General features: G+C 36.6%; 2 protein-coding genes across 3 annotated transcripts in view; one reads left to right on the plus strand and one right to left on the minus strand.

The window, feature by feature from the left end:
- Nucleotides 1-13,202, minus strand: part of LOC120633738 (EH domain-containing protein 1) — a 45,246-nt gene extending 32,044 nt beyond the window's left edge. The window contains exons 1-2 of one of the 2 annotated variants that reach the window (XM_039904066.1): nucleotides 11,836-13,202; nucleotides 5,699-5,758 (exon numbers count right to left, since the gene is read on the minus strand). In XM_039904066.1, the coding sequence (XP_039760000.1) occupies nucleotides 5,699-5,758; nucleotides 11,836-13,060 (1,285 nt within the window). In that variant the 5' untranslated portion in view covers nucleotides 13,061-13,202. The remainder of the gene's footprint in view (nucleotides 1-5,698; nucleotides 5,759-11,835) is intronic. The other variant, XM_039904067.1, reaches the window with a different exon arrangement.
- A 228-nt stretch (nucleotides 13,203-13,430) lies between these two features.
- LOC120633796 (DPH3 homolog) lies at nucleotides 13,431-14,551 on the plus strand. Its single transcript, XM_039904149.1, has 3 exons — nucleotides 13,431-13,644; nucleotides 13,729-13,803; nucleotides 14,190-14,551. The coding sequence occupies exons 1-3, from the start codon at nucleotides 13,537-13,539 to the stop codon at nucleotides 14,259-14,261; spliced, it is 255 nt and encodes an 84-aa protein (XP_039760083.1). The 5' UTR covers nucleotides 13,431-13,536; the 3' UTR covers nucleotides 14,262-14,551.
- The last annotated feature ends 762 nt before the right edge of the window (nucleotides 14,552-15,313 follow it).

A 15,313-nucleotide genomic window follows, 5' to 3' on the forward strand; every position in this document is an offset into this window, starting at 1 on the left:
ATATGCCTTGCGACTTGCGAGTATCTGTCCTTTATCTCCGACAATATTTATCAGATCTTCATTAAAATTAGACAATACATTCTTGTTAGTATACACTTTTAAATAAAAGAAGAATTATTAAATTGGTTCAAATTTAACGGAGCTATGAAGTAAAAGTGATAAAATTTTCCATCCCATTTCCCAGAGGAAACTTATTGTTTATCGGGATAAATGGTTATAACGGTTACGGGATAAATATGTTGACCCGGAATACCAGCTACCACTATGCCAAATTTTATTTAAATCAATCAAAAATTAAATAGAAATCTGTTTTGGACTCAGTATCGATTATAAAGCATCCCCCGGTAAATTTTTTTTAAATATATTAAATGTACAGAAATCTTCCAGTTACAGTTTTATTATAAGTATAGATATATAGATAATGTTTATATTTGTGTTTCCGTCTCACTGACCTCTCCTAAAATGCCACCCTGTATATTGGGTTTGGCCATCCATGCGATGGCTTCGCAGAAGAATGCCGAAGCGATCGTGATCTGGTTATTCATCGAAGTACTTTAGTTTAAGAGATCGTTATTTTCGGAGCGCATGCGGCTAGCTTATAGCTTACAAGTCCCTGCTTCAACAACAGAGAATACAAGTTATTTTGATGATTTGAGTTGGCAATTTTTTGAATGAATGAATATACATACTTATATTGCATACCACAAAAAGTACATAAAAAAAGGAAAGTATAACAAAACAACATACACAATTTGGCGGCCTTATCCCCTAACCTACCAGCTTCCAGACCACCAAGGGCGAAGAAAACAAAAGATTTTTTTGTGTGGGTAATGCAGATAAAATAATCACAACAATTTAAACACAAAACAAATAGCTCAAAATAGAGCTTAGATAGACGCAGGTCTTACTTTATGACAAACATTCTTACAATCTCAATTTGCTGTAATCCCGTACAGACAAACATTAATTATACTTCTTATAACATCATGTCAATTAGCAATAGTATCTACCTATGAATCGTTTAGCTAAACAAAAAAGTCAGTCAGATGTTTGGTGGGTTATGGAATTTATTTGATTCTTTAATCAAACGATTCGACAAATATCAGGCTCATTTAAAAATAAAAAAAATAATATGAAATCACTGGCACCTGTAAAATTGTTTTTCAGTTGACGGCCGATTGGCGCAGTTTGCAGCGACCCTGCTTTCTGAGGCCAAGGCCGTGGGTTCGATTCCCACTACTGGAAAATGTTTGTGTGATGAGCATGACTGTTTTTCAGTGTCTGGGTGTTTATATTTATATTCTAAGTATTTATCTATATTATTCATAATAATATTCATTAGTCATCTTAGTACCCATAACACAAGCTACGCTTACTTTGGGGCTAGATGGCGATGTGTGTATTGTCGTAGTATATTTATTTATTATAATATATAAGCGAATGGAAAATATCAAACACTTTGCACGAACTTCGGACCAGTTGAATTTCCTTTGAAGGAAATTTCCTACCCGCTTTCATTATTTAGAAGTATTAGCAAGTAGAGCAGATGATCGTTACGGTAGCATCTAATTACAAACTGAACATATTTGTAGGTCAATAGATCAAGGGAGACAAACAAATAACATTTCTATGTGATGACGTATGTAGGCAAATGTGTCAAAGTAACAATAATTATTACGTCCATTGTTTCTTCTTACTCTAAACTTAGAATATAACTAGAACTATTGATTTAATGTGTTACTACTGGCTTAAACCAATGTACCGCTGCTGCTTTAGTTGACCGCACATTACGGGGCACGAGCCCCGAGATGTTAGCTAGCTTTTCACTGGCACAATGTTGTTTGCGGATTAATTGTTTTAATTAGGGTGGTGCCTATATACCTGTTTAGATGTGTTCACGTGGCGTTAACATATTATTATTTAAGTGAGATTGCATTAGAGCATTATCTTGTTACCGATTTAAAGATGGCCTACCGTTCCTTGTGATTTCTTTAATATGAGAGACTATATTTTTCTGCTTATACCATTCATATCATATGCTTCCGATTGAATGGTGTACTGCGGGGTCAGACAAAATTTTGTTAGCAAATTTTATAAAACGATTTTTAAAGAGCATTCGAAAGAGTACAGCATTCGGTACGAAAGTAGGTAACTGGTAAGTTCACAGATCAAGCTAACGTTTGCCCCTAATTACGTTTCCGCATTAACTTCGCTCTACTAGCCGGAGAGCTAGCGGGCAATTTAGGGGCACTTTATCAACAAAGTCCCCAGCTCAAACTGTTGCTCCATAAAGCTTAAAGAACCATATCAAGAAACAATACAAACTTATTCAAAAACACGTTTGCAGAGTTTGCAGGCTGCCTATAGCTGTCAATATATATGTAAGAATTTGCTTGAAAGTGATACTGTAGACACAAGCCGAAATGGCTTCCTCCCTTCATCAACTCTTTTCAAAGAACCTCATGATAACTTAAAAAACTTAAACATTAACTTAAACCCCTGTGGTAACTTATAAAATTAACCAACCAATCGGAGTACCTTTAATCTGTAATTTTTTTTAAGAATAGTTTTTTAAAAACAAGTTAATTTAGAAGTTTTGACTCCATATAAATTAGAGATTAGATTAACACTAAGATGGATGTGACGTTATTTTCCATGAAAACGTACACAAAGTTTACTAATGATGACAGGAAATACTGCCAGCCCCCATTGAAGAGCATGGGGCCTAAGCTCTGCCCAGCATTGGGATATTGAGAAGAAGGACAATGAGGATGATCCTATTAGAACAGAATGCGTAGTAGTATTATATGCTTTAGGTATACATTGAAACCAGTTCAAAATCCCACACTCTTACTTCAAGTTAAGCCACTTCCCAAAATAAAAAAAATCAAAATTCATTTATTACTCTGTCATCACTTTTGGCACGTGAATTCCGTCTGTTTGTACTGTCTCTACCACCGGTTTGGAAGGCAGATTCTACCGCACCGAAGCCGGCAAAAAACTCAGCAGTCACGTTATAATTGGTTATTTTCTGTGCGATCGTTCTATGGACGATGTCTGGTTTTGCAACACCTTCCAAGTAGTTCAACTACCGAGTTTTCTGTAACTGCTTTCATTAATCGCGATACTTAATCTATAATTTGTTATTGCTTATAAGAAATTAAGTAATCACAACCGATACTTAATATTGCTTAACACTGTCACTGTAATGAAATAAGTTTTGGTCGTTTCTCTCATTATTTTGTTTAATAGCCGAGTCGATTTTAACATGATCTTGAAAATACGGTATTTTACTTCTACGACTACTACGTATTGTTATGAGGTAACATTTGGAACTCTACTTGTCAACATTAAAGACCATAACAAAACCGCACGTCGACAATTTTAATTATCATCATCTCACAACTTTATAAGTAGGTACTTATTATACATCTAGAGTGCATGACTAAATCAATCAGTTAAAGTATAAAATAAATTATTTTATAAAATTTTTTGCTTCAGATAGCCGATTACAGCTATAGATATTTTTGTTTTTACCTTTAATTTAACACGGACAAAACTTGGAGGCTCAGCTAGTGTGGTTTAATAGGAGTCATCGTAATAGAATGACGACGGAGCTAAATTCAAATGTTTCGTCACATGTTGTATTTCAACATTCGTCAGAAACTCAAGTATTGTATTTGTGCATTATAGTGTTATTCACACATCGCCCTATATCTCTAAACATTGAGTCACCGGCGGCCATTGTTACTATAGTCGGCTGGCTTGGCGGTTGTACCAACAACTCTAAGAGCAGGCGGAATAAATTCAAATAGAAATTTAAAAATTCTTTATTTATGTAGGCCTGTCACAGTAGGTTGTTATTTTGCTATAACCATCCACAGTAAATTAATATTTAGCTATGAAGTTATAGTAATTGAAGTAAAACAAAAAAAAATGGGTAAAATTTGCAATATACGTACAAGTACTTAGTGACACTTAATCTATGTTTTTTTTAGCAATAAGAGACTGCATTGGCTTAATTACCAACGACACCAGGTCCATTATACTTTCACGTTATAAAATTTCGACCATCGAAATTTTATAACGTGCTACGGTTCGAAACTTCGCATTATTCTAGCTCTTCGCTTCACTGCGTTCTAGAACTCGTCTTAAAGAAAACATGCCCTTAAGGCGCTACAACTGACATAAACATATGTAATTTTCTATTAAAATCATATGCTTGTTTCGAAAGTGAAATAACAGTACCTGGATAACAATCCACTATACATTCAAGCGGTAAAATTAGCGGCATGACATTTGCATTAAGGGACAGCTCAATAAGTGGCAACTCACCGGGATTTGGTAATACTTATATGGTCACTAAAGTCTTGCTAATTTTTTTTGTAAATAAAAATGTTATTAATGAAAATATAAAAAAAAAATTGTAGATATTTTCAGCCTTAATGAAAGGCCTATTCACTGAAATTGGCTTTTCGTTGGACGAAAAGTTTTCGACCTTATCGACGAGTTCGTCGACCATAATATGTACTCGTATTAAGATTTCTTTTTCAGTGCTTTAAATTTTTCAATGAGAAATTGGTTCGGATACGGACGACTTAAATGCTTTCCTCCGTAAAGCCTTACAATTGATTTTCGATATTATCGATGTAGTAGCAACGGTTTGTACTGGGCGAAAATGACGACAAACCAAATCAACCCAATAAGAGATATCGTTATATTTATAGACTTTGATTGTAATTTCGTTATCAATAGTAATTCAAAGGGGTCAAATTTCTAGACCACTCGAGGTCTCGAGTCAAGGTTAAATATTATGTAGACTATATTCATATTTGAGTGGCACTCCAGTGATAGCAAATGTTTGTACAAGCATGACCTTACTGACGTGTCCCAGTGGTCACCGGTCTCTTGATATGACATACGTAAACGTTACGCGAAAACGCATACCTATCATAGATTTTGGTACGCACTAAAGCTGTTGTACAGCTATAATGGGGTTTAAATTGTTTATTCCTTCGGGCTAATTCAGTTCAGGTGTTGACAACTTATTTTTGGACATTAAATACTAAGATTTGATTGAAATGAGCAAGGTGTCAACTTTACTGGAATAGTGATATAAAGCAGCTGATAAAAGCATAATATAGTATTTACTATAGCTATATAGTATAGGTATGATTCCTAAGGTAATTTTGGACCTACCAAGGCATAAGTTACCGAACGTTGTTATCATCATCGCCTCGTAATAATGGAGCATAGGTATGGACGCTTCATAAGTGCCTGCGATAAACCTACTCGTACATGAATAAATAAACGCATTTATTACAGCGAGGCTACTACACAATTGATGAATTTCTTAACGACATGGTTGCTTGGAGCTCGTGAGCATCCGGCTTCGCTTTCATCGCTCGCAAGATAGAAATATGTTGATGTTGAAAAAGAGCAACGCTAAGTTTCTTCTCGGTAGATCTGCCTTTAAGAGCGGTGGTATGTATGGTCACTACAACAATAGGTACTTACATGAAATTATATTAAAATTATTTTAAGCAATTTTCAAAATAACGGTCAAGTTTGTCTCATAGCATGTATAGCGCGTTGTTACGTGAAAGTCACAGAGCGAGAAACAATAGTCAAGTTTGTCAAAGAGTGTGTTAAGCGCATGAACGACACAGAGCGAGGGCCACCCCCACACAGAGCTTACCTTGCAGGAAGCCGCGCTTGGCGAACAGGCCCTCCAGCGCGTCCGCCAGCGCCGCCTCGCCTTCGAGAAAGAGCAACTTTAGCGATGCATGCACTCACGAGCCTACCGCGCACGGAACGTGAAGCTGAGCTGTGCTGCCGGGCTACGACGAATAACGGGAGTTTATGACCGAATCGAGAAAGCAAACTACCAGAGTTAGTTCTTGTTACTTTTCTGAGATTAAAAGTCGTCTTAATCCAGAGGCAGATCGCAAGATTAATCTGTGACTTATATCGTTATCGACAATATTTGTTCAGCAATCACTGGTACCACTCAACGGTACGTTAGCGAGGGCCACACCTTTGTCCAAGCTGCGTCCTTTGTAGATTTCAAGTAAGCGTCCTGTGAGCGACCAATCACAAAACTTCTGCTCGAAAGCGCGTTTGTGATTGGTGGGAACATAGACGCAGCTAAGGACGCTGTCTGGAAGCAAAACTAAATTTAATTTTTTTTACGACATTTAGTATTGGTATCGGTGGGTTTAAATTCTTATAATTCTTAAGCATCAAGCTCACGTTTTCATGTTCCGTGTCGCGCTCGGTACAATATTTACATGCGGGACAAACTCATGTTAGATGGCGATATTTGTGGACATAATAAATTAAACAAAACAATAATTTTACAGCTATTATTATTATAATACTAAACGCAAAAACTAAGTTATTTAGGGTAACACTAAAATTATGCGTGCAATTCGATTGAATTCTGAGTAGTAGAGTGGTGCGGAAGCAACAGTTTATCAGTTATTTTAGTTATTAGTTAAAATACATACAACTCGTTAGAAGTCGATGGCTTTCGAGAATTGAAACATTTTACCGAATAAAATACATAATAAATTTCTTACGGCCTGTTTTCATTGATCGATCACTTTGACTAGATATGACGCAGCATACTGGGACAGTATGCTTAGAGGAGGCTAGAGCAACTAGTGAAATTAAAACGATGGCCGGACAAATGTTGTGCTTTTTGTCCGTTTATATGATTCCAGTTCCCATAGGTTAACTACGGACTCATCTGATGCTTATTTTCGAGTGACTACCATACTAGTACCCACTTTATTCGATACACAGCATGCGAAGTCATTATTATACATTGTTGGTATGCTTTTTAGAATTCCACGCCAAAAGGGTCCTTTCTTTATATAGTTATTCAATAATCATGGATCTGAACTCACTTAAACGATCATCAAATAATATTACTGAATTCGTCTCGTCTCGCCACCACTTCATTTACTTCGCTCAAATCTAAATACAGACTCCTGAGAAGTGTTCATACCTACATAATTTTCTAACACACTCACTGTTGCGATTGAATGTGATTGATGAGGGGACGTTGATAGCTGAAAGCTGTCAGGGCTCCGAGGGTTACTTTAAAGCTACTTCGATAATTTCTTTACTAAAAATTTACTCTATGTAAATAGGTGTGTGCCGTGTGGTGACGGCAGAGCAGAATACAGTTGACACCAATCCTCTTCCAGCAGTGTCCTCTGTGATACTTCGATAACCAACCCGTCTGCCCAGCGTCGTGATTATGAACAAGCCGTTCCGTTTGGAGAGGCATTTAGTCCAGAAGTGGACTTTTACAGGCTATTGATGAAATAGTTATGCCTCTGAATATTTGATCTCCACTTTCAAACCACAAAGATCTTGTATAGGCATTATGGGCATTCAACATTTTATTTTCAACGGTGACGATAGAATCACATTGAATTAAAAATAACATTGTAACATTTGTATGGTCCAAAAAGGATCCATTCAAGCCCCCCAGCGCGTTACGGCGGAGTAGTTCCAGCACAGAGCCCAAGGTCACGAGGCGCCGCTCCGCTGGTCTCACCAGTTTTTTTAGCACTGACAGATGCTTTTGAGTACCAGGTCACTGTGCAGTGTAGTTTTTACTTGGTATTGTTTATGCTCTGATTACGGTCTGTGTCGCGTGACTGCTTGATAAGGACTTTTTGTACTTTTGGGAGTTATGGTAGGGTTGCCAAAATTCGTATGTTCCGGCTATTAATATCCAAAAGCTAGGCAAAGGCCTTCCCTCTCTTCGGAAAGAGTAAATAAGAGATTATAACCACAAAGGCATGCGGTATGACGTGGCGATTCTAGATCTATGAAGTTATAGAAGACTAAAGAAACACCATACTGAAGATATATTTTCTAAAACCCTGAAAACATTGCACTATTTTTTGGACGTTGTGTAAAAGTTAAACACAGACAATTGCAGATTGCACGAGAAAATATTTGTTTGTCATTGTCATGTTGGCAACCCTAACTTATGGCAACGCCCATTAATTGATACACTATTAAATAACTGAATAAATAAATCGAGGGAGTTACATATTGCTTAAAAAATGCACAAAAAATCATCGTTTGGTGTATCTTTGGATTAGGTACAATGGACAAACTTTATTCTAATATTTATTTGACGTGTCGATAGCCGCGAGTAGAACTTATACTAGGTAAATGTTTTAGGTACTGATAATAGGCACGATGTAAGAGTTGAAACATATGTCCACCGAGCCGTATTGGAGCAGCGAGGTGGGTCTAAGTATTATTATAAGTGAACAATCTGTATACAGCAATGGAATATTAAGTCTCACTGGCGTGTATGCCAAGGGTGGCCAAAAGTTTTGATCAATGGTGTGCCAATACGGATTATAAAATATTTAGGGTAGGCAGTGTTTTAACGCTTGTATGGCGTGCTAACCTACTTGAGGTGCTCGGGCGATTCATGGCACTGCATTGAGCCTTGACGCGGCAATAAATAATAAATACAGCAGATCATAATATGGGTTTTATGTGTCGCGGAAAATGCCGTCGGACGTAACCTGCGCCGCTTAGGTGTGTTAGCTCGCACTATTGTCTAGCGCGTATAATACATATAAACTAAACTTATATTTGTAATAATCAACTCAGTTAGTAGGTACCTAAGTTTAACTCCAGCGGCTAATGTGGTCCACGAAAAACGGTAGTACAATGCCAGTTTTATATTAATATATGTATACTGAGAATTTCTCGACAGAAAAAATCGATATCTAAATTATTTTTGGCCGAAATCGGAAATCAAACCCAGGACATAGTGATCCGCTAAATCAATCAATAGCCTATAGTAGTCCACTGCTGGGCTATAACGGGAGATTTTGCTTTTAACACCACGCTGGGCTTAAGGGTTGGTGATTAAGTGGTAGAAGTAGCATAGAGGATGCAGCTGCCAATTCTCCGTTATATTCCGTTAGTCGCCTCGTACGACACCCGCGGGAAGAGTAGGGGTGGTGACAACTGTATTCTAATCTGCCGCCACCCTACTGCACCGTATTTATCCCTAGTCGAACATAAGTACATGGCCGTGGCCATGCAGGGTTGATCTGTTAATACTTAGAACTTCTTGACAGAACTCCGACGCAGTCAAAACTGTCTAGCCCTTGACCTTCAAACAATAGTCGAGAGAGGCATGGGCCAATAACTTAAAGGTACAGGTTATATATACTGTCATATATTACTGGCTAGGTATAGGTTAGGTTAGGTTATCTTATAAGCTGAGAAAAATAAGTTCGACTCCACTTAATATTCCACCTAATTTGACCAACTTTGAAGCGATGAAGTGAAAGCGCTAATTGATGGCGAGAACAATGCCAGTTGTTGAGGGGCGCCGGCCTGGGGTCGCACGTTAGCTGTGTATTGCTGCTACTCTGCTGACTCAGTTATAAATAAAGGGGATTGAACTTTTCGTCGTGAACTATGTGCGCAGTATCGCTGCGTGATCACAACACAAATGAGATTCGTAGAACCAGTGCATGTATATAGTGCTGCATTCGTAGAAGTGGCAATGGGCGAAACAAACAGCTTGGGAGGGCATAATAAAGGTGCTAGAAAGCGCCAATATCAGCGACAAAATACCGTGACAGTTTGAGAATCCTTAAAAAAAAACTACCTAGTCCAGCGGTGGACTTTCTTTCTCAGCTATTTTAGTTAATGATTAACTCAAAACATGCCAACGGCAACGTAACAAAGCAACGTACCTATAATATATAAGCTAGTTTCAACCGAATAGGTACGAAAAGTGGGAAAGATTTTTATCAAATCTGAATTTTTAACTATATGGATGTTTAATTACACAAATAAATTACACGCTTATGGAAAAAGTTTGATAATTTAATATTTTTTTAATACTTAATGCTTCAAATATTCAATTCTTATATACAGTCCGCTGCAATATTATTGACAATATTCGGATATACTGATTATTGTCAATAATATTGACTTGTGAGCGGGGAGTCTAATTATACTGTCAGTTAAAATAAAGTAACAGTTTAGTTTTGGTTAGACTAGTGGCGGCCTAAGAAAGCTACGATTTTAGCGCAAAATATTATATAATTTTGTTGTTACTCATAAATCGTTAAATTCAGGTGATATTGTTTTAGTGTTGTGCTACCAAATATAAATGTATAAACCAGTAGGTTTTGTTGGATATTTTTTTGTATAAGCAAATGTGAAAATATAAGTAAGTAGGTTTACGTCATTTCTTAAATATTTCGATGTTAATGTATGTAAATACATTCATAATCATATTATATACTTAGTTATAATCTTAAGTGCCATGTTCTTTGGTAGGTACGGTTGTAACATCCAACAGTCCCACAAAAAATTAAGCTAGGTACCAATTTGTTGTGATATTGTCTTGTATTATTATGAACTATGATCAAGGTTAAAGAACAACCACAGAAGGTTTCAGGTCTGTTTTTGAGATAATTTAGCATAGGCAGCAATAACAGATTGTATCTGTTACATTTCTCTTATAGTAGGTATTATTGTTTATAAGTTTTTTGTTATTTACCTAGTTACTTAAGGGAAGAGGGGGCTGGCATATTTGTGTTGGATAAAAGATCCAAATAAATAAGATTACAAAAAAAAATATTAGTTACATTATCAGTAAACACAAATCTTAAATGGATGTCCTGGCTAAGCATTTAAGGAAAAAGACCCCAGAGCTTTGACAGTTCATATTATCTACTTATTTAAAGAATTTACTAGTCAGTTATTCCTATTAGCAACAGATGAGCTCATGCAGTGTTATCAGCTGATTACATTGCTTATTCAGGTCAATATCTAGCGATAAGATAACATGTGTCTACTTCTTGTACGGTTTCATAGCCAAGTTGTAATTCTGTTTCAGACCAATATTGTAAAAATAACTTAACAATAGCTGCTATATAAATAAAAAATTAAATTCTCAATAACTCTACAGTTTGGGGGACCAAATGAAATTAATATGGTCTAACATTCCAACTAGTTCTGTTGAAATATAATATCTATTTCTAGCACTAGACAATATATTACTTTTAGTTGAAAATTCAAAAAAAATATTTATCTAAAAAAGAATTCAAAATTTTGGTTAATTAAAGTTCAGATGTAAGCATTCAAGTTCCCTAACACTCCCACATTTAATGAATTTCGTAATTTTCCTTCACTTCACCAACACTGCTAATACTTTAATTATCACATATTACTATACATTATTCATCATATCAACCCGCACACTAAAAGATACAGGTCCCCTCACACAATGAAAAGGGGTTAAAGCCTTAATCCACCAAGCTGGCACAGTGCGGATTGGTGGACGTCACAGCACTTTGAGAACATTATGGAGAACTCTCAGGTGTTCAGGTTTCCTCATGCAGTTTTCCTTCATCAAAAGCAATAGCTTCACACATTATTATATTATTAGAGGGGAGATTTATTTCATGTGATATATCGTGTAGTATAGGCCTTAGTTGCTAAAGGATATAACAAGTAAAACCTTGGGGCCAAATGTGATAATTTACACACATTTATATATAAGGAGTATGTTTGAATTGAATGTTGTTTCCTGGCTTCATTATTACAAACTTTAGATCTAGTTATGTAATTGTTTAAATATAACGATTAAATAAGTACAAATAAACATGAGCTATAAAACTGATAATGCTATCCAGATCACAGTTAAGAAATAAATGATAGCATAATTAGTAATCTAGCATTGCATCAAAATATTAGTTTAAAATAATAACCATAATAATAAAAACTTACAATCTAAGCATAATGTTAACTGGTAGTACTCACCCTTGATCAGTGGCTCCGTGACAATGTTGACGTCCTCCTGCGGTATCATATCCATGAGTCGTGCAATATCCGTGGCCAGCATGTGGTCCACCACTTCCAGAAGCTTAGGCTTAAGAGGGTGGAACTTCGTAAAATCGTGGTTTGCCAAAGTCTCTTGCATTTTCTTGATATCAGGGAAGTCCCCAGGAGAAATCTGCTGCTCCCTCTGAATCCTGTCATACACTTGTCCTAAGTTTTTTATCAACTCCTTCTTTTTACCATCTTTGCCGAACATGGACGGCATTTCTTTCCTCAATTCACTAACTATGTAGGCATGCACTTTAGCGAGGCGCGCCCTTTTTATTAAATCGTTTAATTTCCGTAATGCGGCATTTCGAGGTAACGACTGCATGTCTCTGAACAAATCCTGTTCCTCATCCTCAAATAGTCGTCTATTCACATCGTAGCGTAGGGGCTGGTCCCAGAACGATCCAATATATACCCGGGCCACCTCGGGCGTCTGCAGCACCTTGCCCAGCGACCACATGAGCGCGCCGTACACCCGCATTAGCTGCTGGTGGTCGATCATGTCCGCCTTGTTCAGCACGATTCGTATTTTGTCGTCGTGGCCTCTCAACGCTTCGATACTTCTTCGGAACTCGTCGGAAATATCTAGTTTGTGGGCGTCGAACAGCAAGATAATACGATCGACGCGCTCTGCGAACCATTCCAGCACCCCCGTGAAGTCGTACCCGCGGTCCACTCGCTGCTTCTCACCCGACAGGATGCCGGGCGTGTCCACGATGGAAATGCCGCGCAGCACCGGCGAATTCACGGTAGAGCACTGAAATCTATTTAGAAAAGCGTTTCCGAATTTACTAAGCGGCCTAAACTGTTTCTTCGGGTCGACGACGAGGGCGTTTCCAGGAATCATGCCCTCTTTCTCGTCGAACATGACGGCGATGAACCTGTCGGTGGTGGGCTCGGGCCCGATTCGTATGCCCGGGAAGTCTCTCTCCAGCAAGTATTTGATAAAGGTCGTTTTGCCGGTCGAGTACTGCCCAACGAGCAGTATCATCGGCTTCGCGTCGAAGTCGGGTTCTTCCAGCTGTGGGGAGTGAAAATCGTGGAACTGATAGTGCAACTCGAGCGGCAGGAGCTTCGTTCTGTAAATTCTTTTGAGCCCCTCCACGACATTTTCGATACTTTCAGTTTTTTCACCTTCTTTCTTTAGCCAGCTGAACATGGTTATGTTTTTATGCAATTAACGAAATGTTATTATTTGCACTAGTTCACAAACTGCACCACTTAGATTTAAAAAAAAAATTACAACAACTCCGACAAGACCACCGCGATCATTATTTCTAGTAAAAATGAAATGTAAAGAATGACGTGTTTGACATTGACGCTCGGTCTACGTGATTAGTGTCAATTTGACACTAGAGCACTAGACGGTAGGTAATGTTGCTATTACTAAAAAACAAAATATTACGAGCATCTCACCATGTAATAGATAAAGAAAGAGTCCTGAACCGGTTTTGTGCAAACCGAAACCGATAAGTCTGTGTTAAGCTAAAAAGACTAGAACCCGTACTGTATATTTTTCGACATTCGTTTATAAAAAATATTAAAGTCTAACTTCATCCGAAGTCGCAATTTGATAAAAATGTAAATAATAAATAATTATTTTTTTCAAATGATATTCAGAAACTTAGCCTAAAAATGACGATATTTCACGATGAAATAGAAATCGAAGATTTCGATTATGATGCTGAAGAGGAAATGTATTATTACCCATGCCCGTGTGGAGACATGTTTCAGATAAGTAAGGTTAGGAACTTAGAAGTTTTTCATTGTCGAATAAGTAAATTAATAAAGATAGTATTTGCCATTATATCATTTAAAATTTTCCAGGAAGAATTAATGGCTGGTGAGGAGGTGGCTACATGCCCTAGTTGCTCACTCGTTGTTAAAGTAATATACGATGCGGTAAGTAACCTATTGTGTTTACAAAATGAAAATAAAGTTTGTTTCAGTATATTTTAGTAGACCTGCTTCATAGGAGTATGTTATCGTGTATGTTTTTTTATTAAATAGTGTTGAAGCACATATTTTATTCTTTATCGGACATCTGTGGTGTGGCATAAATTTTCCTTAAGGCAGTGTTGTGGGAAACCTAGGAGAGAGGAGGCCTGTAAGTGGGTAGTCACAGAGTTACACAGATCTTGTGCACCATAAAGGTGCTCCAACTTCTGAACCACTGCATGTGCCACAATAAATAACATTAGAATGTTAATGTGTTACCTGTGACCCAGTGTGGGCCAAAAAGTCCAGTTTTTTATCTATAACAATAGAAGTTTTAATTCTATTTTTAGGAGAAATTTAAAGCAGAAGCTGAAGAAAAACAAACTGATTCAAAAGAAAAGGAAGCTGTTTGCAGTATATAGAAATTTAAAGCAAAATGCTCTATAAATTGAGCTAGAGTTACAATATGGAGCTTGGACAAGGCTTTAGCAAAGAGATTTGATATTTACAAACCGACCGAATCTGTACAGTTGTTGTTCAAAGACATTTAATAAATAACAATGAATCTCTGATATAATGCTTTATTTTACACTTTATAAATATTATTTTACAACACCCATTTATTTTCCTTATAAATATACATTTCAATACATTGGGCTTGGAAGTGAAACTAGTATTCAAAACTTTTAAGATGACAACTAAAATATGGAATTAAGGTGGTACAATTATTTATTAATTGAAGAAAATATATACTGTTTTGAACTGCAAAAGTACTACATGACTTGCTGTGTAAGAAAATAATATAAATAGCTATGTCCGTTTGCTAAGAATAAGATTCATAATAAATAATTCTATTATTATTTAAATAATTGTTAAGTGTTCATATTATGAGAGTTCCAGATTACATTTTGAAAAATAGAAATGTTATGGAATTTTCTAAAGAACAAATATAAATGCCTCATGACTTATTAGAATAAACCACCTTATTAGTTGTAAATAACAAAATTAATCCTCCATTCCAAATTAATACTCAATATATAAAATGCAGTTTGACTAGTAAGTTTATTCGAAATGCTAAAATAATTAAGCTCAACTTAATCAAATCTGAGTTATCTTTAAGGGATATTGTCAATTCTTAAACCTAGGTAACTTATTGATAGCTTAGCTTAAACTTTACAGTGTGGTTACATTTGCAGACATGCCACGCGTGGCGTGTCAAATAGAAGTATTTTTCACTTACATAAAAACGGCTGGCCCTTAATCTACACCGTACAGAAAAATATTTTATCGATGTTCATGCATGTACCAGAAGTATTTTTCTTATTTTACTTGTCTGTCTGTTTCAAAAGGATACCTTCCTTTTTAATCAGACCTCTTATTATTATTATTACCAAGATCAAAAATATCACAAACACCAAAGTCCTGTAGTTCGATATTGTTTCTGCTCCTGGCTGCTTCAAGGGTTAAAATGATT

Source organism: Pararge aegeria, chromosome 22 (assembly GCF_905163445.1).
Source record: "Pararge aegeria chromosome 22, ilParAegt1.1, whole genome shotgun sequence".
In the NCBI taxonomy this organism is placed as follows: Eukaryota; Metazoa; Arthropoda; class Insecta; order Lepidoptera; family Nymphalidae; genus Pararge; species Pararge aegeria.